Raw genomic sequence first — 27,834 nt, forward strand, 5'->3', positions numbered from 1 at the left:
CGGAACTGGTCAAGAGAAAGGGTGTTGTATACCACGCTAACAACGCCAGACTGTATACGTATTTGACAATCTGTTAGAAATTAAGAAAACTTGGCTAGAAGGTTTTAATGCATCCACAGGTTCGCCCGAACCTCGCACCATCAGACTATAATTTATCTCTCTAGAACTTCGTTAATACTGCTAATTTCGGAAAGGTCTGTGGAAACTATTTTTAAAACCAGAAACTAGTTATATAGCGACGGGATTATGGCTTTGCCGGAAGAATGATAGAAGGTCATGGAACAAAATTGTTCGTATGTAGTTTCATCTAACAGTAAATGTATTCTCAATGTTGATCTTCAAATGCTCAAGAATTTGAGACAAGGTGATAGTAAAAGATGTATGTATTAGTGGTAGTATACTAATACGCTCAAGAATACTAGCAATAGTCTTATTTAAAATTTTGATACGTGAATAATCCTTGTACTTACGGGTTTTGGGCTCTCGTCTGGAGCCATGTTCAACGAAAATAAAAATAGGAGTGAGAGAAAAAATAAGAAAGTAGAAAAGAAAACCAGCAAAGAGAACAGTGAAGCTACATACATCTATTGCTGTGATTCAAGCTAAATGGTGAGTAGTAGTTTGGTTGGAAAGAATATTTTTGCTTTTGAGGATTTATTAAGTGAACTGATTTGCAACGGATCCTAATGAAAAAATAGAAATTTGAGATGAAATATTCTTGCATGGAGGATTATATAGCCATAACTTTAAATAAGGAATGGAAGATTGTCATTTTATTTTATTTAAATCTCAGTATTGTCACAAAATACAAAATAAAAACAGCAACATAAGTTTGCAACGTTTAAAAAAATAAATAAATAAAAACGACTTTGAAACTACACAGCGAGCTGCTTCACTATTTGACGAATTACAGCAGTGTATTGAACAATTTGTATCTTCACTATTCTTCTCCGATGAGTCAGTTGTTATATTTTCCCCATGTTCGTGATTCTCTTATTGCAGTTTTTATCCTCCGTGAATAATGTTGCACGTGAATGCCGAGTTTGAAATTCCTTGAAATATTCATCAACCAAAAATCGAAATAAATGCGGTAATGGTGTAAGGTATTTTACTAATAATGTTCATACAGTGAAATTAAGTATAGTCTTGTGACAAGCCTCTACCATCAAAGCTTCATCTACCGAAGCTATATATTGTTGAATCAGAATTTTCTTTCTTTTTTTCTTAAAATAGTTGTGTGAGGTTAATTAACATGCTTAAAAGTTTAATCGTTATTTGACATCTAATGAATTAAGAACAACAATCTGCAGTTCAAAAGTGTAACAAATAAACGAAAGTTGGTGTTAATCTCATATTCCGTCAAGCTGTTAAACAGCGTTGTTTCAGATATTTACAGAACTATGGAAAAATATGTACGGAAACCTTGACAGGTGAAATTATTAACAGATACTACAAAATGTTTAAATATACATGGATCCAAAATCACTTTAAAATTTATTGCTATTTGAAATCGTGAAGAATTAAATTTTGGGTTCTAAATTACTCTTAATATTTGGTCTAGGAATTAATTCGTGCGGTTTTTAATAAAAATTGAAGCTTTATTTCAAAAACAAAGTAAATGAATACGTTAACAAAAATATTGTCCATCGCTAGCCACTACTTTCTCCCATCTTTCAGGCAATTTACGGATTCCGTGTCGAAAGAATTCCTCATCTTTTGACGCAATCTAATCAAAGATCCATTTTTCGATATTTTCTGAAGAAGTGAACCGCTGTCCAATCAAATCGTTATTCATGCAATCGATCAAGTAGTAGTCAGACGGAGCAGAGTCTGGTGAATATCGCGGGTGGAGTAACACTTTCCATCCGACATTTTCCAAATAGGTTTTGACCGGTTTTGCGACATGTGGTCGAGCGTTATCATCTTGATAAATAAGTTTATTATGCCTGTTATTCCATTCTGGTCGTTTTCAGGCCAGAGCTTGCTTCAAACGCATTAATTGTTGTCGATAGCGGTGTCCATTAATAGTTTCACCAAGTTTCAGAAGTTCATAGTACACCACACGTTTCAAATCCCGCCATATATACAGCATAACCTTTGCACAATGAATATCTCGTTTCGGTTGTGAAGGACCTGGTTCACCTTGCTTCACCCAGGCCTTTTTTCGTTTAGGATTCTCGTAATGAATCCACTTCTCATCACCAGTTACAATTCGATGCAAAAATCCCTTTCTTTTCTGTCTTTGAAGCAGCAATTCGCAAACGGTTTTTCTTCTTTCAACGTCTTTCTTTTCAATTCATGTGAAACCCAATAAGACATCTTTTGAATCATTCCTATGGCTTTGAGACGTTTGGAAACTGTTGTTTGCTCAACTCCAAATGCTTCTGCAAGTTCGTCCTGCGTTTGACACGAATCCTGATCAAGCAATGCTCTCAATTCTTCATCTTCAAATTCTTTTGGCTGTCCAAATTGCTTTTGGTCTTCCAAGCTGAAATCACCACCTTTAAACCGTGCAAACCACTTCTGACACGTTCGCTCAGCTAGAGCATGGTCACCAAACACTTCCACTAAAATATGGTGACTTGCGGTAGCATTTTTCTTCATGTTAAAGCAATGAAGAATAACTCCCCGCAAAAACACTTTATCAGGCACAAAATGCGCCATTTTCAGTTGAAGAAAAAATGTTGTTTCCGCTTCAAGCAACTGACATATACTAAACAAGATGCTCAATGACAATAGTTTTCAACGCATGTTTGGATCAACGAAACTATGGGACAATAAGCTAGTTACGCCATCTTTTGTAAAACCGCACGAATTAATTCCTAGACCAAATATTACGGGGGAGGGGGTATGGTATAAAGTTATGCATTTCTTTGCAAAATTAGTAAAATAACCATTCTTAGATAAGCAGAAAGTCCTCTAGCCTCTATCATATAAGGAAACAGTTTTCAAATTATAGGTGAATATGCTCTTGCATAGCACTTCAGAATAGTGACGGAAGATAAATTTTTCAAGACGCACAGTTTCCGTCGTTACAAAACTTTCCGAGTGACATATGTATTTGTCCCAATATTTTAAATTTATTTTCAATTCTTTGATATATTTTCCCTTGAAGGCAGAAAGAACTTTCTCGCGTTCGCTTTCCGGTGAGAACACACACTATTCGATGTAGAAAGTCAGAAACAAATGTAAGGAGGTAATGCCTTGACATTTCACCATCCAGTTGAATGTTCGCTATTTCTTCGTCCATAGCGCTTCATGGGCTGTAGCGCTAAGGAGTTTAGTTATGGTCCAATGTTGCTAATCTCCCTTCCCCTTCTCATATTATTCTGTTTATAATGTGTATAAGAAATTAAAATTTCGTACTTGAAATGAATCAGTCAGTATTTCTAGGAAGTTGTTCAAGTTCCTAGTCTTACTCCTTGGTCACAGTGCCTTACAATATTGTTCCACTTCGCACGATTTCGTGCTGCTTGTTTTTATGCTGAACAGAGTTCATTCTCCATTATTTCAGCTGTTTCCCTTTAAACTTTAGAGATCCGCCAGGAATTTTAACAAAATCGTAGGCTCTGATGACCCCCCCTCCCCCTAATTATGATTCATACACCGTTGGAAAGCTTATAGACCAGATTCCAACGAGGTAACATTCGTGCTATTCCCGCCATATTCGTAGAAGTAACAAAAATCATTTTAAAAAGTGTGGAAAATTACTTTGTGGGGCCCTGGCAACCCTTGCTGTCACTCTACGCTGAGAAAATGGTGTTAATGTGTAGGCCAGACACTTGCGACAGTAATATAAAAAATGGTAGCCATTGCTGTAATGCAAAGCGAGATAAAAACGCATAATGAAATTCCTATAAAAACTCCCTGTGTATCATTTTCGAAGGGCTGTTGCAGACATTCACGTTGGCGGCCCTGGTGACTTCCCTAATTATAAGTCATGATTCATACACCGTTGCAAATCATTTTTTCTGCACACATCATGCAGACAAATTCAGTATGGAACAGTCCTGAAAATTAATGTAAATTATCCAAAGGCCCCTTCGCCTTTTAGGCCTCCTCTTCGCCTATAAGCAACAAGTACACATACCAGTTATCATCATGTAGGGGACTACTTTTTTCATATACCAGTTATGGATGTACCACAAAGGGGGAGGAATGTCCCACAAAACCTAATAAAAAAAACTAACTTCACCCTCCCCCTCGGCTACAGTATTTCCCACATACATAAAATGCATACTGGCGGTAAGCTTCATCCCTCAGGAATATATTGGTACCAAATCATCTTTCTAGCTTAATTAGGGACTGAGCTATCGATGTTTGTCGTAAAAAATAAATAAATGAAATAAAAAATAAATGTAATTTACGTCATAAAACAGAAAATCTGAAAAATTGGCCAACTTTGCCCCCTCCCTACTCCCCGCATGTAAGCAAGAAGTACAAATACAGGATATTACCATGTAGTGGCCTATTTCATTGCTTCACATACCAATTTTTATGAGTGTACCCCCAAGGGTGGGAATGCCCGCCCAAAAAACTTTAAAAAACCTTTACCTCCTCCCTACCGTAGTACCCCCGACATACATAAAATGCACACCGGCGGAAAGCCGCGTCCTTCAGGAATACATTGGTATCAAAATCATCTTCCTACCTTAATTAGGGGCTGAGGTATTGAGGTTTAAAGCTCCGACGTAGCAGTTGCGTCAATGGGCGTTTAAAGGTTAAGCAAGATGTTACATCTGATCACTTGCTTTCTAAATTAAATTATGTTCTTCAAAATTATTTTATAAGTGTTTCCCTTTCCTGCACTGCCAACTGGCATTTGAGACCTATTATCTATCTTCATCTTTGCCTCGTTTACACTACTTTATAGTTCTTAATTTGCGGCATTACTTTCACTGAATGAATTAAACACTTCGAACTGAAAACCAGATTTAAAATACTGCCTCCCTCGGGCCAGTTGTGCTGCTAAAAATGATGCAAGATGAGCAACTATTGGTATTATTCATTTTTGAATCTGGCAGTCTTAGATTGATTTCTATAAATGAAAGAATATATTAGTATTTTACAGTTAAGAGAAAATAATTTAAATTTCCAGATTTAAAAAAATTTACCTGAACTACGCAGTCTTTCCACAATTTTTTTTGTTTGTTTGTTGTTGTTGTTGTTTGATACCCAAATGAATGTTGAAAAGCGTGTTAGTGCAACTGGGCCAAAAATCTAACGTAGAGTTTTGTCTTACCGTGCCGATGCGCTGACCACTATGCTACGCCCGTCGTCCGACTGTTCACACATTTCCAATCCTGAATTCGGTACTTAGTCATTCAGACCACTTGGATTGTCTTCTATTGTGGTTGGACAACCCATGTCAGAAGAATATATGGTATAAGAAGGGAAAAAAAAAAAGTGTAATATATGTTCTAATTTGCTGTTATAGGTAATGTTCATTACGTAGATACTGGGTTGCCAAAATACTGCACAATAGGAGTAGTAGTACAATCTATCTAAACTTGGCTAAGCACTAACATCTGGAGTGCGGATGAATGACTAGCTGGAGAAATGAATTGGATAGTGTAGTGATCAGCGCAACGTTGCGGTAAGTCGAACGCCGGAATTATAAGACTCGCACTTTTTCCTATTTTACTTCTGTATACTTCACGTACATCGTTCCTCGTAGAGTTTCAAGGTTTAATCCAGATGCGTAGATCTTATTCCATGGCTTGAGACTAGAAGTTTCGATTGTTGAATCTTAAGCAGTGCAAGTTGAAACCATTCATTTGGTTTTAATCTTCCGAAGATCCTACTTCATATTGCCGTAGGATATTCGGTGCCGTCACGGTAATTTTCATCTATAAGCTTTTTATTTCTAATTAAAACTCTACATCCCGGTCGTATTTGTGTATGACATTCTATGTATCATAGATGCCTTGAACTGATTGTCCAGACTAGTATTTCTCATTATGAAACTTAGCATTTCTTCATATGTACGTACCAGTGCATATTAAATTTTGCATGAATTATATAACCTGTTAAAACAGTATCTCAAATCATCCTGCAATATAAGTGTGTGTATTCGTGTCATATTTTTATAATTAATGTAATTCATACTTAATGATTTTATTTTTCTGTTCCAGGCCAACAATGATAAAAATGTGATAATGTCTGAAAACATAAAGGGTCATAGAGGAAATAGTGATATAGAAGACTTGTTGAAGTACATCGAATCCGACAAAAAGAAAGAGAAACAGAAAACTCCGAACGGCGCAGCGGAAAAGAACGGAAAGAGAAGTACTTTGAGAAAGGATAACGACAAGGATTCGAATAAATCCAAATCAAAAGAGAAATACAGTGAAGATAAGTACGAAAGCAATAGTGAAAAAGGTGGATCCAAGAAATCTCGTCAGAGTCACGGTAGGTACAAGGAAAGGGGAAAGTCCAACAGTATGGAAGAACTGTCGAAAACAACTTTAGAAGATTTGACTTCTAATACATCTACAGGAAAAGGTACACTGAGTGACGAAATGAATTTGAGCCCTGGTGGAAGTGACACTCAAGAAAGAGAGAATTCATACGATGGATGTTACAGCGACGACTCTAAACTGTACGAGTATGCGAAAAAGGAAGGTGGTGATAGTTCGTCTCTGCCTTCTGGTTTCAAAGATGAAATGGGTGATACTGATACTTCTCCGCAAGTAGAAGAGTTCCATGTTGTGACCAAGAAGCAAAGGAGGAAAAAACCAAAGCGAGGAACATCATTTATGGATGTAAAGAGTAGGCGAGAGGAATATCATGGTGCCTTCAAGAAAAATTTTGAATGTTCTAGGGAGGAAGCTGATAATGAAAATACAGTGATCCTCCTTTCTGGTTTATCCGTGAGCCATCGACAGCAGCGGTCTGCTGATCGTCGTAAGTCGACATCTAGTATGCCACCATCAGATCATTCAGAAAGCAGTGATTTGGATAGTGTTCATTCGCTTCCTGTGACCCCGACAACTCCTAAACTTACGGTTAACAAAATATCTACATCAAGTGGTTCGACTCCCCAGGCTTCATATGCGGACATTGCTCGAATGGCATCATCCAATGTAGGACAGAAGTGGAAGAGCCCTAATCTTAATAGGAATGGTTCCACCCAAACTAATAATATAATGATGGGCGTTGCTTCAGGCTGTGGATATAATAGTGGCCCAAAAATGGTGATTGGTGTTCCTCCTGTGAGTGCAAGCATTCCTCCTAGTGACAATGAACACGAAGCAGTGCGTCCTCTTCCTCCTGATCTCTCTGTGAATGGCAAAACAGTGAGTGTTTCGTCTCAAACAAGTGATAATATCCACACTTCCCATAACCGAGACTTGTGTAAGAGGGATGCAATGACATCCACAACACTAGATAATAAAGTAGTTGTTCCTTCTGTTTCTGAGGAACACGGACGATCCACAAAGTGTGCGGGCAAAGAAATAAACATTTTGGAAGGCTATTATCCTTCCCTAGAAGAGTCTCTCGAGAAGGACAAAAAGGTTGTGAAGTTAACGGTAGTTTCTCAAGAGTTAAATATAAATCCGAATCCTAGTGAATGCGCCAAGGAATCCAAAGATAATCCAAGTGAGAGCCGCCTAGAACCAGTGAATACAAGCACTACCAATCGCTCGGGTAATCCATGTGATACTACAGTGGAAAGTGACAAAATGACGACGTGTGAAATGCATCCTAGTGCCTCCAATATAAATTGCAACAGTAGTAACCTGGAATCTAGTGGTGACTTAGTGGTGACAACCCAAGGTGAAAAATCAAAAGATTCGCCGCTATCAAAAGCAAAAGAATCGTATAAAGTAAGAATCGGAAAGAAAGGTGTAAGGTTGCTACCACCAGTCATAATCCTCGACCAACAGGGTAGTAGTGGTGATTTGAGTGACTTCACATTTGGATTTGAAATAAATGAGCAGTTGTTAGCCTCAGGTGAATGTAGTGAATACAGTGTAGATAATACTAAGACATCTAATACTAGTGAAGACTTTGTGATTTCTGACAACCGCAACAGTGCAGAAAATTGTGAGAAAAGTGAAAAGTCAGAAAAGAGTGAACCCTGTTTAGAACCTGGCGTTCTAAACGAAGAGAACTCTAATAAAGACTTTACTGCCATGTATAAGTCTCCTACAAAGCCTGATACCAGAACGTTTAACTATGACAAGATAGTCACTTTCATTGGTTTGGGTAAGTAACAGCTAGAATAAGACTGTCCAACTTCAAAATAATTGGTTAATTTCTTTAATTATTCACGTAAATTTTCTTTCTACCTTGCAGTGCAGCATCAAGCCAAATAGTAAATTTACCTACCTATCGATTTTTACACACACAATTTTTGTAGATGTCTCGTTTTAGCTTTTAGCTTAGCGTAACAATCATTACAGCAACTTGTCCATGCTACATGTTCCTTAGAAAATGCAAATTAGTTTCAATCAGGCTTAACAAAATCTTTTTTGTGAGATTTAATTTAAACTAGAAATACTAATTACTGAACAACGCAATGTTTACTTTTATTTTAACAGTTTCGTCAACTAACTGAACAAATTGACTTCATGATAGTGTCTGATGAAGCCAATATGTTCAGTTAGTTGCCGAAACTGTTACACACTTACGTTGCTTTATTTAGTGATTTGTTTATCTAATTTGTTAATTTAAGATAGCAAAGCTGATATGAACCAATTTGTAAGATTTAGATTGCTCTGGCAAATAGCTCACCATTCTCATTTGACGCCAAATTACGCTAGAAAACCAAAACTATGGAGGACAACACACACTTTGTGTTATTGCATGCCATATCGTAGTAGCGTGACCCAGTACACACAGTTGTACATTCGTGCGAAGAAAATAAAACTTCTGCATGTATTATTACCTTTCATGTTTTTTTTTTTTTTTTTTAAGCTCGATAGCAACAGGAGATAGAAACTGGAGAATCGGTATAACTTCCAGTAGGACTGGATCAAGGAATTACACTAAAATGTTCCATTTCTTGCTTTAAAATTAGTCTATATCATCTGTTAAACACATGTTGCTTATTTACTTAAGATTTTGTATGCAAATATAAAAACAGAAATGTTTCTCTCCAATCCCAAAGCGAAGCATTACGGCTTGATATTGTACGATTATACAATGGAGCCGGCATAGCGAATTTCCCATGAAGAATGCAAAAACAATTCATCTTGCACTCGCTGCTATTGCGTTTCATTTGAAACATCATATCTTCGACATTTCAGCCCGCACTGGGACTTTTTTTTAAAATTTTCTTTTAAAAATAAATAAATAAATAAATAAAACAGATGTCTATATTGACACGTCGAAGGGTGGAATCACTCAAGAAATTGAGATAACCTCAGTAAGATTTTTTTGAAATTTGATGTTTCTGTGAAAGTTATTGAATTCAGAGACTAGATCTGATGGTCTCTTCTTTGTAAATGATCAAGGAATCGTCGACATAACGGGAAAACAATTAATTTATACTTTTTGTTTACATATTTTGGTTCATAATTATCCATAACTGTTGGCCAGCCCACTATTCCGCCCCGCTCCCCTCTTGGCCAGCATAGCTATGGATAAGTAAGAAATAAATTTTACGAAAAGATGTGTATAATTCCATTAGGTACTCATATTTCCTGTATGTTAACGATTCCTTTATCATTTGCAAAGAAGACACATTAGATCTAGTCTTTGAATTCAACAACTTTCATAGAAACATAAAAAACACAGTACAAAAAGAAATTCAACAACGGACAAAATTTTCTAGACATCCACATAAAACGTATAAATAATAAGTTTTGCAAACATAATATTAACACGCTCAAGAATTTTTGCAATCATTCCAATTACAGGTAACTGTAATTTCTGAAAGCCCCTTGCGTTAATTAGGTTTCGACTCTATCCTGGAGCCTTGATCACGGAGGTTAAAACCCGGTGTAAAATAAAAAGTTGAAGTAAAACGAACAAACTAACCAAGACAGAGCAATGCGTAGAAACACCTTGTCGAAGCTGCTGGCCACTCATGTAATGGAAAAGCAGCACACACTGTAACATGGCAGATGTAGTCTACTTGTGTATTCTCTGTTCAGACTGTTGTATTTCCCAGTTACTACTCCCCATTCCTTACTTAACCTTCACTGTTTAAGTGTAATTCTGGAGTTCTTAAGCAAATAAATTTTCAAAAGTCTCATTTTTAGCACCAAATAATATATATTTTTTTAAAAATCATAAGTAGTGTGCTTTCAAATGCTTCGATATGGATACTCTTAAGTATCGATTGGAATACCTATGTACCCAGAGTAACAAGTGTATTAAATAAGATTTTTACATAATACTGTTTTCATATTGCGTTGCAACTTCCAAAACTATGGAAAAGAATATAACGCAATTCAAGAGCTACTACATTGACCCCAGCGAAAATCAGGAGTTTGTGAAGTAAAATATAGTTGCTGGGAGGATTACATAGGTATGATAAAATCATAATCACAGGTATTCTGCCCTTACTGGCAGATCACTTGCAGCAGCTGTGAAGCTTCCATGCTTCACGGTCCTCCGCTAATCTCTTCGTCTTCACGTATGATCTTTGTTTTTATATCATCCATTGATTGCAGCCTCCTTCGCCCCTCCCTCTTTCCCGCCACCATACCCTCTAGGACGTCCCTCATGATCCAGTTTCTTGTTAGGCAATGTCCCAACCAGTTTCTCTTCCTCCTCTTAACAATATCTAAAAGTGTTCTTCCTCACCATTTTTAGCACCCTCTCATTCGTTTTCCGCTAAACTAATTCTTTCCATTCTTCTCCATAACCACATTTCAAAGGCTTCCAGTAGTTTTTCATCACTTTTAGTAATGTCCATGTTTCCGTCCCATACAGTACAACACTCCGCATGAAGCATTTTATGAGTCTTTTTCTCAACTCTTCATTCAAAGTCCTACAAAAGACTTCTCTTCCTTCTAAAGGCTTCTTTCGCCATTCCTGTCGTTGCTTTTATTTCACGTTCGCATTTCATGTCAGTACTAAGAATACTACCGTATGATAAAAAGAAACCTTAAAATACGAGTTAAAGAACATCTCAGAAATGCCAAAGCGGAACACCCAATTTCCAGTCTATCAAATAATGTAAAAGAAACACAACGTACTTGATATATATATAATGAGACTAGTTTTTCAAAATGTATTTATTTGCTAAAGAAATTACAGTTTAATTTAGATAGGGCTAGTTAAGTACGGAATGGGAAAGGATAATTGGAATATAATTACAACATTGGCATAAAAATTACATTATGTACTGCCAAACTTCCACGTCTGAACAAAAGAATACAAACTACATCCGCCATGTTACAGCATACTGCTCTTCCATTAGATAAGTACCAGCAGCTTCGATAAGATATTTTTATGCACTGCTTTCCCCTGGTGAGTCCATTCCTTTTACTTTGTTTTATTTCACCTCGTGTTTTTAACCTCCGTAATCAAGGCTATAGAGGAGAGCCAAAAGCTATGTTAAGGCAAAGGGCTGTAAGGAATTACATTTATCTCTAAGTACAACGATGATAAACTATGGACGTTTGTATATAGGAAAGAAATAGGTTTTGCAATGTTTGTCCGTAAGGAGTTTGTTCAGCACATTCGTATCTCATTAAAGCGAATATTTGGAAGTTTGAGAGCATTCAGGTACACCACGGAAGAGAGATCTCTGAGATCACATTCAAAAATTATATATTAGGAAAGAAGGATGACTTCATTATTACACTTAAAAATAGAAAAAAAGAAATAATAAAATGGCTTGCGAATATCACATTAGTCCATTCAATAAGGTTAAAATGGTCAACAAATGGGTTTCGTTACCTGTTTTCCTTGGAGTCTCGGATACAGAAAAAAACTGGTACTCATTTGGAATCTAATTTCAGTGAACTCAGGAACGTTTTGAAAACTCTCTTTCGAATTAGAAAAACTATTAGAAAAATTTTCGTTACTTGGAATTTACTTCGCATCTTCGTGCGCTGAAGTGTACTGTACATTGGAATGACAAAAAGAAAGAGTAGTGATGGTGAAAGAACAAATCACAGACTAAGAGGAGAGGAAACCTTCATGCTAGGCTTATCAAAGCATTTATATGAATCAGACCATAACATTGACCGACTTACATACTATACCAGTGTTCCAATAACAAAGGAATGATTGAATATTTCTTCATTAGGACCAAAACTCCACAACTCAATCTAGACAGCGGAAATTTAGATCACAAGTGATCACAATATGATTAATAACCAAATAAGACTAATTAGACAAAGCATAATTGAATGAAGGAGTTGAAAAGGGAACACATTCCAAAAACCCAACTTTCAAACACTGGGTGGAAGAATGAATACATTCCAGAAATATGTTTGATTTTTCACTCATACGTTCCCGCAGACCTGAGAAGATGACCTAAAATTAATGAATGCGTTCCTTGTTCCTCCAAAGCGGTATAGTACATATAAAATGAATATAGCCATCCCAGTTTAGCTTGACTATTTTCTGGAATGTATACCTTTTTCAACTCACTCATTCAATTTTATTTTTCATTTTATACAAATGTAGAGTTAGTTTTTGTATGAAATTTGTAGTCGATCTCGTCTGACAACAATGATATGCACACATATTGAACATCTGCAGTTCGCTTAGTGACAGTTTCTAAAACGGAGTTTGTATACAGTAAATCACAAATACGTATTTTGTACATATTAAGAACAGACAAAATTTAATGAATCTTAAACGTGACAAAATGACATACAGAGGGAAGTGATTGTTTCATAAGGACAAAATACCTCCGCCTTCCAGCCTCTAAGTATTAAGACATATATTAGTGTTTTTCAGAGTACCTACTTTTTCTTTTGTTACAAGCCAAAAAAGTAACAAAGAATGTTTAATTAGTGCCTTGAAAGCTGTAATGTAACTGAAATATCGAAGATAGTTTCTTAAATGAAATAACAATAGCAGCGAGTGCAAAGTGATTTCCTTTTCGTATAAACGTGTTCCGTAGAGCATTTAGTAGTAGCCATCCCAGTGAAAAGTTTGATTCCTGGTGAAAGAGTGTTAGAATTGGAACTCACTACAATGATTTCAGATTCCACCTTAAACTGTAGATCCAATTCTTATATAGCGTCGGTGCTGAGTATGGACACTAAACTTCAGCAAATACCTGTGGGTGAGGTAAGTAGAGTGACGGTATAAGAAAAATACTTTAGTTCGAATTGCAACAGTTTTTGTTGTGTAATACTTTATATTACAGAAAGCTGAAACTGCAAGATAAGAACGCGTATATTTTTCCTCAAGTGTGAAAAATCTTACGATTACTTTATAGGGATTGGAACATACCAAAAATACAGTTCCACGACATACACTTGTTCATTCGATTTTTAGAATAAAGGGAAATATTTACTACGTGGGAAATGATTTATAGAGAGAGAACAATAGCGAAGCAGACCTCTAGGAAGAAGTAAGGCTTATTTTGGGAGTTGGTAAACTGTAAATAATTAAGGAAAGTAATATAGACCCTACTTATCATTGTTTTGTAAAGAGTATTATATACACGGGGGCTGAAGAAGGAATAAGAGCTACTGAAAAGCATTTGAAATGTGAGTATTGAGAGAAGTAGCTAGATGGAATGATAAACAGAGGATACGTCTGTAGAATCAGGGAGAAATAATAATACCGGAAGTCATATTATTGTTCGGAAATGTTTCTTGTTTTATTTACTTTTTAAATTGGATTCCTCATAATAGGATATTCTATAGACCACCCTACTATTATCCCCCTTCGAAAGCAAATGTTTGAGTATATGGATATTTTTTAAATACTGTTAAATATTCTCAATTTTATATTGGTGTTAAGAGTGCAGTTCGTATTAGGTTATTTTTATATATATTACGGTGGTCCTTATTTTTCCACATCCGAGCTTTTTGAGTTTCACCCCCTAAATTGGTTTCACATCAGGTCAAAGTATCCCATGAGAAAAATCAGCTCAATTGTATAATATTAAATGGTGCCCCAACTAACCTTAAATTTTCAATGCATTTACATTATAATGAGGCAAATGTACTTTGTGAGTTTGGAACGGCTACAGGGGTTGTTTCCTATCTTGGATAGGAGTTACTGTAGGTAGAACCACATCTATTATTCTATGATACCATTATGAGTGGCAGTCTTAAAAGCCAGTTTGGATTCACATTCAAAATTTTTAGGGGTAGCTTTTCACCACAAATACGTTATTTCCAACTTAGAGCTCCTTCGTGGCTAAGCGGTTAGCGTGGCTAAGCTTTTGGTGTGGGAGACCCGGGTTCGATTCCCGGCGGGAGCTCATGTTGTTCGAATTCCACGTTAATCAGTAGGTCGCGTCTCATATAGCCTCGCTGCTGAAAGGACGTTAAACTCAAAAATCAAATCAAATCCAATTACCTTTAATCATTTAACTTCCAATTGTCTTTCCGAATTTGTACGGTACATTTGTCTTATTGTATATTGTAAATGCAGTCAAAACAGCAGGTCGCTTGGAGCACCATTTAATATTATTAAAGTAAGTTCATTTTTCTCTTATTACCTTGGTCTGATATGGAACCATTTTAGGAAGTCGAAAAATAAGAACCGCCCTATTTATGTATAGTTCGGAAACTTTCTAGGCGCCAATTCTGAAAATCAGGTGCAACAGAAGAGGAAATCCATTTTGTTACATTAATCAGGGTGTCTAGCAGTCGGGAAAGTCGGGAATTTGTCTTAAATTTAAAAAATGGTCGGGAATTCGGGGATTTGTCTGGAATTTGCGAAAAAATGTCGGGAAAAATGGAATTAAATTCCACATGTTGGAAATTATGCTGACGCTTGTCGGAGCGACTCCGATAAACCTCGCGTTCCTAAATGCATCAAAACCTAAAGAAATTTCAGATGTTCCTGCGTCTTCATTAAATGTAGACCAATCTGGCACCAGCACTGGTCCTGTTCCATGCTCATCCAGCGAAACATGCTCTCCCACTCGTAGGTCTACTTCGACCCTGGACAAATATAAACTAAAAGATAGTCACACAGGCGGAGATTTTGTGGTGTATAAACGAGGTGATGAATCACAACTCTTTACGCAGTGCTGAAAGTAGTGTTCTTCTTTTCACTAGGATGTTTCCAGACAGTGCAATTGCTAGCGAGATGAAATTGCACAAGGATAAAGTGTCATATAGCATCGTGTACGGATTGTGTCCATATTTTCAACGTGAACTTAAATCCGTATTACAAGAGTGCGAACATTATGTCATTGGATTTGATGAAAGTTTAAATAGTGTTGCGCAAAGAACTCAAATGGATGTAAGTGTACGCTTCTGGGACGATAACACGAACAGAGTCAGAACACGGTATTTGAATTCTGTTTTTATGGATCATAGTACAGTTACAGACCTACTACAAGGTTTGAAGAATGTATTGCAATCGCTTGATCCATTTAAGCTTTTGCAAGTTTCAATGGATGGGCCAAATGTAAATTGGACGCTTTTACGGCTAATGAAAGAAGAACGTTGTGCCTCCTTTGGTACAGACGCTCCACAGCTCCTTGAACTTGGCTCGTGTGGTCTTCACGTTGTTCACGGTGGTTTTAAGACTGGCATGCAAAAAAACTGGATGGGATTTGATTTCTTTTGTTAGAGCCTTGTATAACTTGTACGAAATGGTACCAGCAAGGCGTGCCCAGCATTCTGAAATAACAGGTTCGTCATTGTTTCCACTTCCATTTTGCCATATTCGTTGGGTAGAAAATGCGAAGGTAGCCAAGAAATATATTCTATCGCATGTGCGAAAGTACGTTGAAACGGTTAAGGGAACAAACAAAGAACCCAACTGTAACAGTTTCAGAATAGTAGGTAGAAATTTGAACGACAAGTTGCTCTATGCAAAATTAGCGTTTTTTTAATCTCTTGCTGAGGACTATGAGCCTTTCCTGACTGAATATCAGTCAGACACTCCTATGACTCCATTTTTGCATGGTAGCCTTACTCAGTTATTGAAAGTATTGATGTCTCGCTTCGTTAAAAAAAGAAATAATGGACAAGAAGAGTATCAATGCTATTGATGTTATGGAGAAAAGTGAAAACTTATATATTCATTTAATTAGTATCAAGGAAATTGACCTTGGGTATGCAACTAGGTCAGCACTGAGATGATGTACAGAAGTTAGTGAAAAGGAAATGTTGTGTTTCCGAAAGCAAGTACGTGAATGTTATCAACATTTAGCGTCCAAGCTGCAGGAGAGGTCCCCGCTAAAATATTCCCTTACAAAAGCGCTGACGTTTCTTAATCGCTTAACCGTTGGTCATTCTCAGGAAGAAGCTGTTAAACAAATGAGAACAACGTTCGAAATTCTAGTGCAGAGTAATATTGTCTCAGCGTCTGATGCAGAAAAGGCAGACAGTGAATACAATGCTTTAGTAGATCAGACACATGTGAGGGAGAAAATGGAGTCGTACAAAAGAAATAAACACAGACTTGATGACTTCTGGATGAGTGTGTTACCACCAAATGATGTATATCTGTGCAAAATAGTAAAGATATGCCTAATTCTTTCCCACGGTAATGCAGCATTAGAAAGGGTTTTTTCGGTAAACAGGGAAATAGTAGTTGAAAATTTGTCAGAGGATTCTTTAGTGGCGCAGCGTGTAGTGTATGATGCTGTCAATGAGGATGGTGGCATACAAGTCCTTCCTATCCCAAAGCAGATGATTCTATCAATGAGAAACGCATACGTGAGATTCAAGGAAGCCGAAGAACACCGCAGAAAACTGATGTCAGAAAAAGATCGCAGGGCCGCTGAAAAAAAAAAAAAAAAAAAAAAAGAGCAGAACAGAGATGAAAGGAACTTGAAGCAAAGAAACAGAAAATCGTAAATCAGTTGTCAGAATATTTTGCTACCATAGAGGAGATCAAGAAATTGCATGATTAGATTATTTCATTGCATATATGAAGGAGACATTCTATGATCAGGTAAGAACTTGTACACTTTTTCATTACATTCAACCTTTCCTAATTTTACGAAAACATTTTTTTTTTAGAATGAGTCGGGAAAAATTTGGAAATGGTCGGGAAAAGTCTGGAAAAAGTCGGGAAATTGCTGAGAGAAATTTGCTAGACACCATGATTAATCTGCATGCCTTGGCCTTAATTTGTGTTTTTATGTGCACGTACGTGTCTTGTAGTTTGAGCACTGAAATGTTGGAGAGATAAAAATTCTCTAATGATGAGCTATTCGTGTTAGTAAGCATTATATTTTAAAGGGTGTGAAACTCCATTGTTTACTTTAAATTGTTCTATTTTGGCACCTTACCGCCCAGTATACCTTAAAAGGGAAAGTTGAGTTTTTGCTCATACGTCAGATAGCCGGGTTAATAATGATTAAGCGAAGATCGCAATGCATGGCTGTTTGTGGTGATGGTGTTTTGGCTAACTTTGCACTACATGAAGAGCAGTAGAATGATAGTATGCGGTGAACTGAGCAGATGGTGATAGTGTAAAATGGGCGAACTCTGAATTCCAGAGAGGACCAATTAGCACTGTTATGTGGTATGAGCGTGCCAAGCGTGTTGAGCGTATTGCGAGGGATAGTATCCAAGATGATCGCGGTCTACAAAACTCACGGCAAAAGCAATCAGTGAATAGGAACAGTGGTCGGAAGAAAACCCTGTGACAAATCCCGCCCAGCACTAAAACCTCGTCATGCAGAACCATCGTGCGACTGCGGTGCGAGTGGCAGGAACTCAAGCAGCACTTCCCACAGCCTGAAGACAATGAGTGCCATGAGTAAAATGACTTGGACATACGGGATTGAAATGCATGGGCAAAACTGTTAATAAGAACGTAATGCTTTAGTACACCAATGGTGCCGCGAACATGCATGATCATTCAAACCATGGATCGTGTTTTTATGGCCAGTACCCAAAAGAATACCATCTGCTGTGTTAACACCCAACCGTGAAATATATCGGCGGTGTAATGCTGTGGTTCATAATCTGGTTTTCAGTGGATCTTATGGTAACGCTGACCGGTCGCGTCACTGCCGTGGTTGTCGCCATTTTTAGTGTACCATGTGCGTCGTATGGTTTAGATGTTTCAGGAGGATGATAATGTGCCCATTCACCCAGCATGTTGGAGGAATTACAAGTGGTTTGAGGAATATGGGGGATGATTTTGAACATCTGCTTTGGCTCTTCCAATCCTCGTGCAGTTTTTCACCTACATCTTCTGTCACTGAACTGGAGTGCACTACACACAGTTAATTAATATTCCACTTGTTACCATTTACGCCCTCTGACCCCATTCCGTGTCGCATCAGTTATTTCAGAGCGAAAAGTGGTCCAACGCGCCACTAATTTGATAAGTTTTTTTTTTTTTTTTTTTTTTTGGTGTGTGTGTGTGTGTGTGTGTGTGTTTGTGTTTGTTCTCCATGGTTAACTACGTGTATGTTATAATCTTGCTCATAAAATACTATTCGAGTATTAAATTGAGCTGTACAAGATTAGTTTCCTTTGTACGAGGGAGGATCAAATAAAAACCTTAAAAAGTGCAATAAATTTTAGAATGTAACAATGAAAAGGAAATCTTACCTCTTATTTTTCAACGTAGTCCCCTTGACGTTGAAGGCAAGTATTCCAGCGCTTCGGAAGTGAATGGATACTACGTTGGAAGAATTCTTGTGATCGAGATTCTAGGCACTCGAACACCACATTTTTAATCTCTGCATCACTATTGAAATGCTTGCCTCCCATCGCTTCTTTGAGTGGTCCAAATACATGAAAATCACTGGGGGCAAGTTTTGGTGAATAGGGTAGATAATTGACTCACATTTAATGTCATCAATAGTATCAACGGTCAAACGGGCAGTATGCGATCGGGCGTCGTCATGGAGTAGGGCACCTGAGGACAGAAGTCCTAGTCGTTTACGCGTGAATTCAAGGTGAAGTTTATTTTTCAGCAGGTTTGAATACGAGCCACTGGTTACTGTCACTCCTTTTTTTTTCCATGTACTGTTCCAAAATTACTGCCTTTGTTGCATCCCGGAAGAATGAGGTTTCTTTTCTGATCCCTGCTGATGATTGAATGCGATTTTTTTTTCCCTCAGCGAAGAGCTATGCCGCCCTTCCTTGCTCGCTTTTTTGGTTTCTGGTTGGTATAGTGAACCCAAGTGTCATCACCTGTAATAATCCTGTCCGGAAATGCATCACCCTCGGCATTGAAACGACACAAAAAGTTCTTCACAGGCATCGATGCGACGATCTTTCAGTTCAGCATGATATGGGACCCACCTTGCAGACACCTTATTGAAATGCAGAACATTATGCACAATGTGTTGAGCTGAACCAAAGCTAATATTCAGGATTGAGGCGATTTCTTTCAGCATAATACGCCTGTTTTCCTTTACGAGCTGTTCCTAACGCAATGTTTTCGTCAGTCACTACGCTGTGAGCCTGTCCCGGTCGAGGAGCATCCTCAACAGATGTTATGCCACTTTTAAACTTCCTACAACACTCGTATACTTGCTGCAGGGACAAACACGAATCACCATACTTTGCCGTCATCCTGCAATGAATTTCAACTAGTTTCACACCCTCACTGCTCAAAAACCGGATCACCGAACGCTGTTCTAACGCGATGCATGTAGACAGTGGAGCGGCCATCTTGATACTGACTTTGCCGCGTTCGTCGTTCTTCCGGTAACACTCACCTGTCGGTCATCCAACTCAAGCCACATTACTACCATGTATTAAAGCAACCGTCCAACTTTATGGCATTTGGTTGCATTTTTAAGGTTTTCATTTGATCCTCGCTCTTATAATTCCAAAATAATTGTGGGTTTTCCTATCTGCAAAGTTTTTCATTTTTATACTGTTTTATCCAGTCCACTCTGACGCCCCTAATGATGAGATTTTCTTATATAATATGAAACATTGTTTGAATTGGTGATATTTTCAATGGATCATTTGCGTTGTTACGTTGGGTACTTAATTGATAGGGAAAAAGTATTGTACTTCTAAAGGTCGCTAAACTGAACGGATTTTCTAATTCGCTTTCCTTTCAGAATGCCTTATTGATACAATACAAAAAATGCGATATCAAAATACGTACTATCAATCAATGCGCACACAGTTTGCAAAGGCTAGCACTAATAAACGTGTACCGCTTCCTCAGCACTTATCACTTCAAGAAATTAGCGATGATGTAGATTTTGTGTCTGTGAACAATGATTGTAAGATACACTAACAAACGAAGAAATTTTTTGTTGATCTTAATACTACGTTTCCTACAGATATTTCGGAAGCAATTAAAATTTATGATGTAGACAATGAAACATTATATTCTAAAGAAATAAAGAGTAGCTCATGGCGTCAGAGTTGAAACTGAGCAACATCAATCACTCCGAAATATATAGAAAATTGATGCTATTTATTAGTATATTTTGGAGATGAATGCACGAACTTCGCTATAGTTCCATAGTTTAGACACTGCGATTTCCCAGGACAAAGCTGCGAACAATACAAAAGTGTTGAAGTATGTATATATACAAGGTGTGTTTCCGTGATGCTGTGTAAAACTCAGGGATGAAAGATTATGCCAAAAGAAGCAATTTAAGGATAGAAACGGGTGTCCGGAAATGCGTCCTTTTGGAGATCACTTCGGATTCCTTCTTTTGTGATTGTCCACCCTCTTTTTCCATCTTTCCCACGTGCAGTCACCATCACGTACGTACCTCCTTTGTTTCACAGCATACTACTGTGTGCAGCTCATAATTAAGCTAGTGGCATCATGACTATCTGAAACATTTGTAATGAACAGATACCAATTTCTCGTTGCATATTTGTTGCAGATGTTCGAAATATCCTATGTCTTTGGGAGCTACCCTTGCGCCACCTCTGCTTTCAATCCAGTCAACATTAGTGAAATTTGCAGGTAAAAATAATTCACACTGCCTTTAACCGTACCTTAATCCAACATTTCCTTCTCGAGTTATGGACACCCGTTCCTGCCCTTAAATTGCTTCTTTGGCATCATCTTTTATCCTTCTGAGTTTTGCACAGCATCACGGAAGCACTCTGTATATATATGGTGAAAAATACCTAGTTGTTTGAAGAGTACTGTTAAGAGGTTTAGAAATGAAACCGTGTGGACAATATATTGATATCCTTTTGCAGGATTATACATCGAAATGTGAAGCATGAATAGCACCAATCATTTTTTCAAAATGTGTACCTTGAGTGAGGCAGACTCGGTTTTAGGTGAGCCACTCGTCAATGGAATTACGAACAGTGTCGATGCGGAAGTGGCGAGCTGCCTTGACCAGGGTGTGGTTCAGGGAGTTCATATTACGATATATTCTTGTAGGCCATTGATTGAATAACTGAGTAGAGTTTTGTAGTCGAGCGGGTCAGATCCGGGCTGCTAGAGGGCCGGTCTGATGTGGAGTCTGGGACGTTGGCTCGTAGCCACTCCTGTGTTGGCCGTGGCTTGTGTGCGGGAGCAGAATTCTGTTGGAAGATTCACTTGTGGTTGAGGAACATTTCACAAGGGACTTCAACACTAGGTAGTCGAGGCCTTCACCCCTTGTTCACAAAAATGGAGCTGTGTATGTACTTGAAGCTCACACTCCACCACATTATGACTGGGCGATACACCCTGGAAACATGTTCAGCAGTTGTATTGATGATGCGTACATACGATCATTTTGAGTATTAAAGAAGTGCTCAACTGTGACCTGCTCCTCGTCGGAAAAGAGAATTGTCCTGTGACCGTTTCCTGTGTAAGGCTTGAGGATGTTTGCCTTTCACCACTCTCTGCTGTTAACATATCAGTCAGGAAAGGGACTTGTACGTCATTTGTAGGCTCATGAGTCCCAGTTTGTGTTTCAGCACTCGTGACATTGTCTCGACATGGACGTCTCTCGGGACATAACTGATTGAGTCCTGATGGGATTTCGCCGAATCCTTGCAGCTACGGCTTTAACTGCCTGTGGTGTCCTCACTATGCGCAGTGTGCCAGTATGCCGCAGGTTATTGACACTTCCCGTTTCATTGTAATAGTGGACGGTGCGGTAAACAAATTGTTCACTGATTTGCAAGGGTTTCAGGTGACGAAGGTCTGTGGTGGTGGTGGCGGCATGCTCACCTTATGGGTGACTGCAGCGCGATTCTCGTAATCACCTCACGCATCTCATCGTGGAATGAACGTCCCAGGGACCCACTTTACTCACTATGCCCAGATGTCAGCACTCTTTCTTACCTAGCATGGTTAAACGGTGGTCAAAGTCTGACAATATTTATGAAATAACTAAGTAGCAACACATTAGTGATAACAATATGGAGTATATATTGAAAATTTAGTCGTGGTAGCGCCCAATCTAAGTGCTATATTATGTCGCTCACGGCCTATATAGTATATTTTCTCCGAACCCCTCCCAAATAAAATTTCACCGTACATCATAGTTCAGATGTACTGTGACTCAGTAGCTATCGGTCCCAAGCTGTCACATTTGCTTACATCAGGGCTCATAGCGAGTCACTTTTTTTTTTTTTAATTAGAAGTTACTTTTTTTTAAGTTGGTCACTAAAAGTTACTTTTTTCAAATTTGTCACTAAAAGTTACTTTTTTTTTGGGAGGTGAAGTGACTTTTCGTATCATTTATATTTTGCATTGGCAGTTTTCTAAGAAAAATATAAAAATAAATGGAAAAAGGAAGAAACTTGTTATTACTCTTCTGAAAGCTTCAGTATTTGCAGCCACATGTGAAACTGTCAGCTTTATTCTCACTTCAGCTGCTTTTCTTTCTAAAGCACAGTGGATGGTTTGTGGAAGCTCTGAAGGTGGGGTTGAGAACCATTCTATGTCTATTCTTTCTTCTATCATAATAATCTTTTAGTTTCCTTGTAATAGTTAACGCTCCGCTCAACTTTGTGTGTGTGTTTGCGTGGTTCATGATGTTCATCTTATGCTTCTTGTATGTTCTTGATGAATTTGAATATTTCATGGCTTTGAGAACTCTCAATGTTAAGTTAAATATAATGTCTGGGATGAAGAAATTCGGAAATAGGCCAGAACTGGTTCCACTTACTCAGAAGCTTCTTACATCTGCTATAACTGCTTACCTAACTACAAAGCATACATAGAAAACCTAAGGAAGGAGGAAGCTCAAAAAGAAGTAAAGAAAAAAGTGAAAAAAAGAGGTGATGGAGAAATTGACAAAGGAAAAAAGGGCATGATGAGATTTTGGTCACTTTTCAACTATTTACAAGAGACCAGACCACTAATGAGCCCTGTTACATGCAATATCACATGCAAATGTATGTGCAGGCCAATGGCGACCTTTTTAACATTTAATGTAGTCAGCAGTCATCTCAAGGTGGTTCCATGTTTGTTACAGTGAACAGCAGTGCAACGGATAAACTAGTAGGACATTCCAAGTTATTTTATTTCATTTCGTTGCAAGTTATCCGTATAATTTTCACATTTTAATAACATAATAATCTCAGTACAAGCATGAAGAGCACAAATTCTTCATTTTAATACTTCCATTAGAAAAATTGATCAGCATCGCACAATCCAGCTCTTACCAAACGCCAGTATAGTTATAATGAGAAGTTAAATAGGGTGTCTATCGGTTACGAAAGTCATAAAATCAGAAAAAGGTCATGAAAGTCAAGGAAAAGTCACGAAATTTAGGTGTTTTTTGTACAAATATAAATACAGACGAAAATTTAGTTCTATAAAATGTCAGTTCACCACTAGAAATGTTTATAGTCTACTTTAGACGTTGCCAAATCGCAAACGAAACACGTTTCTATCGCATGCATGAAAATTCGGCCTAATCCGTTCTTAAGAATGTTAGGAAATTTTATGGTTTGGTAAAGAAAAGGTCATGAAAGAGTCACGAAATTTCATTTTTGAATTTTAGCAGACACCCTGTTAAACCTATTCGCGCAGACTTAACGGAAAAGTTCCGTACGTTTGTAAATGGACAGAAGGCAGTTACGGAAATTTTTCGTTTGACTTCGTTCCGTACCATTTTCGCATACTAACTCAAATGTTAATACATATTTGGCATGGGACTGTCATATAGAGGAACATATTTCATAGTAGTCTTTGTCATTTATATTCATGCAAGATTACAGCAGTATAAAGTTTCCAGTAAATGAATATAAAATACAGTCCGCGGTGTCCATTTTGCTGAAATGTCATAGAAACCCTGCCTAAATAAATTTCAGTTTCCAGAAAACGTAGTGCTAATTATATATTTTTGAAAGTATGCATTTTAAGCGTGACTGTTTGAATTTTTTTTCTTATTCTTGCAGCTTGGGATGACATTGTGAAGGAAATGGGTATGAATCAAAGACCTGGTCGAGTGCAGTACTACGGCGGACAGTGAAAGACTCCATATATTGGAAGTTCCTGTGAGTTTGTTGTTGATTGCTTGTCATTCTTGTTGCTGGAAACGGAAGCTGGTGATATGGCAATATAGATAAAGCATAAATAAGGTGATAGCGTGTTAGGATTCAGCATTTGGCTGCATCGGTGAGAGCGCGTGCGTGTAGAAATGAATGAAGTGAATGTATGTGAGCATACATATAAGTGGAGAATGTATGTGCGAGCGCGTGAGTGTGTGTGTGTGTGTGTATTAACAGTATATATAATATATAAAATACGGATGTCGAGGTGTGACGTAAGTGGGGAAGCGAGTTTGTTAGCCAGAATCTCCGTTCTTAGTAAAATAAGAACTACGAGAAATGCAGTCGATAGTTGTTGAAGCTGTTGTTGAAGAATTTTAAAATGAACATTAATAATAGTGATGGTGCTTTTGAACCTTGAAAGGTTTAAGTATGGAAAAATATTGTAGAAAGGGTATCCAGGAACGTAGTGGAAAAGAGTGGCATAAAAATTAAAATAACATACTATGAATTCTAAAAACTATGCATAAAGATACATATATATGTAACAGAGGCTAACGTGTTGCTGTTATGTAATCATCTATTATCGGAAAGACTTAACGCAGGTATTCTGGTGTGTTAAAAGTAAAAGCAAATATCCCCTTAAAAGTGTTGCATATGATGCATTTTGTATTGTATATCAAATAGCTTAAAATTCGACATAGCTGCTGAATTGTTTAACTTCATGAAGTAAACTAAAAATCATAAAAAAAAGTATATATTTCCAGTGCTTCTTTTATTATTTCTGAATTGCAAATAAGATGAAACAATAACTTAAGGGAAGTATAGTTATATTGCAATAACAATAAGCCCTCTGATTTTCCAATTTTTGCTCATGGAAGCTTGTAGTTTTGGTACATTTGATATCAAAGATAATTGTTGAGAAATTGTCAATAACAGAATGCTGAAGTGTAGTTGAAAATGTGGCTCAAGAGTAAGGGTAATGAATCCTGTGCACTTTTTTTTTTGCTTTCCTGGCTACTTAAAAAAATGGCCCAGATAGCATAATTTTTATTTATGTAATTGATGTATATTCAGGCTCCAGGAGGGCTTGAGTTTATTGATATCCTTATTTTTACTTCCTTTCCGATGTTTGTAAGAGAATCAGATAACTGGTAATTCATATTTATTTTGTTCCAGTGAGGAATGGTAAACATTCAAAAAGAAATAACGAAATTTGTATTAGAGATGCAGGCATCATAATTGTCAACTGTACTCAAGAGAAATGCTGCTTTGGAGTGTACTTCCAGAGGGGAGGAGGGGGTTGCAAACTATGTTGGCAGGTTCCACTTTTTATGTCTATATAAATACTACGTTTTTGTGCACAGTTCCATTACAAATGTGTTCTTGTGCCATAGGTTCTATTTCATGGAATAGTGCTCTTAATGATTTCAGAAGTCAAGTATTCTATGCGTAAAGTATGAATTAATACAAATTCCTAAAATGATCCTTGCTTCATAAGGGTTTTGGAATTGAGCTGCTTCCAACTTGTGAACTGGTTACTTTTTCATGAAAGTAACTGACGTTTTCTTCCCATTTCTCCCTGAGCATAATTGTGATTGAATTCTTCCTGTGTAGTCCTAAATATATATATACATATATATATTTTATTTGGATGATTATAATTTAACAGAATTAGACAACTTCACATTTTTCTAGTCATGTATAATTTGCTCTTGAATGTGTTAAATTAAGTTCATGTCCAGAATTGGTCAGAGTATATAGAAAAAAAATATATATATATATATGACGAAGCTCAAATTTTTTTTTTTTTAATGTTTACATTATTTCGTGTATAAATCCAATGAAGCCAATTTGAGATTTTTTCATTATATTATTTATGTGGTATCTGGTATTTCATGTGCATTCACTCAAGTTAGCTAACTAATAAGTCATCACATTTGGTTCTACCTTCGATATTGCTTTCTGTAAATTCATTAATTGACAGTAATTTCTGCTTCAGAATATGTTATGTATATAAATATTCGTAATGCCAATCAGTTTAGTTAAGTTATGCCATTGCTTCTTACGATTTATTTGGTGTATGTCAATGTTCAACAATAACAATAAAAAAAAAATGCCGACTGGAAAGACTTAATAGTTACGGGCAAGGGGAAGTTAGTCAAGCCGTTTTTTTAAATCTATTTTTTCCTTTGCAAAAATAAAATTACCTTAATTGACATTACAGTAGTAAGCTATTTAAGTGATTCTTTTCCTTGCCCAATGGTGAATTTCTGACGATGTATAACTGATTACCGAAAATGGTCTGCACTGCGTATGTTAAAATGAAATAAAAACAGTGCATCAGCTACGATCGAATGGTTTCATAAGCAAGATTGCTGCACGTGGACATCAAAGTTGTGTTGGTGTCTTCTCGCTTTTTCTATATTTTCTCTGTATAGTAGTCCATATATATATTTCACAGACGGTATCTAAGTGTACATGTAAATTTATATTTGAAATCTGGAAGTTTAAAAGGAAAATACCTTCTTTCGTAATCATGGATTTATAAGAAAATTTTATGAAAAAATAGATTTTTGGAAAGAACTTTAGGAAATAATCTATTTGTAATTTTGTTACACACTGAAATTGTAGTTCTTTTTGAAAACTTCCTTTGTGTAGCTTTGGTAATATTATTAGTCTTTGGTGTCCATGTGTAATGTTAGAGTGAAATATAATGTTACAGACAAAAATAAAGAAAAGATGCACACCTAATACCACCTGAATCATTTAATTCCATCAGTGAAATCTGATTGAACCCACACCTTAGATGTAACCGAAGAGAAATTGGTATTATTCTAATGTAGGGTGTTCCCCAAATTCGAACATAGTATCAAAGCACTTAAATATCGATATACACTCACAAGTACAAATTACAGGGATTGGTACGCTACATTCACTCTTTTACCTGTAATCGTGTGGTCGTGCATTTACGCACCATTGTATGTGTTAGGTGTTTTGATGCTCGCCAGTTCTTAGTTCCTGTTTTTCCTCTATGGTAATAAATAACCACAGTGCATAAATACTATGCCTATAGCTCAGTTGTGCCCAACTTAGATAATTACATCAATTTAGTTGGAAATGATGTTGATGCGGATTTGATCAGGGACTGTGGAATTTATACTGTTAAATGGAAACGTCAGTAAAAATACAGGGAGTCCATAAAGTCCTGCAGGAAAGTAAAACTCTATAACTTGGAAACAGTTACGATTAAGTGTATAAATTTTTGGGGTTGGAAGAAAGGAAGTTTAAAGTTTTGTTCTGGCCACAATGCTCGATGACGTTTACGCTGGTATTCACGTGACAAGATGGCGTGTATTAAAGAAAAGGCACAATGTGTTTT

General features: G+C 37.1%; 1 protein-coding gene across 4 annotated transcripts in view; it reads left to right on the forward strand.

Moving 5' to 3' along the window:
* LOC145693168 (uncharacterized) overlaps nt 1-26,788 on the forward strand; it is a 221,060-nt gene extending 194,272 nt beyond the window's left edge. For all 4 annotated transcript variants that reach the window (XM_081768928.1, XM_081768925.1, XM_081768926.1 and 1 more), the window contains 2 exons: nt 6,135-8,211; nt 24,360-26,788. In XM_081768928.1, coding sequence (XP_081625054.1) covers nt 6,135-8,211; nt 24,360-24,433 — 2,151 coding nt within the window. In that variant the 3' untranslated portion in view covers nt 24,434-26,788. The remainder of the gene's footprint in view (nt 1-6,134; nt 8,212-24,359) is intronic.
* Nucleotides 26,789-27,834: the final 1,046 nt, after the last annotated feature.

This window comes from Thermobia domestica, chromosome 8, assembly GCF_964235325.1.
Source record: "Thermobia domestica chromosome 8, izTheDome1.hap1.1, whole genome shotgun sequence".
NCBI lineage: Eukaryota > Metazoa > Arthropoda > Insecta > Zygentoma > Lepismatidae > Thermobia > Thermobia domestica.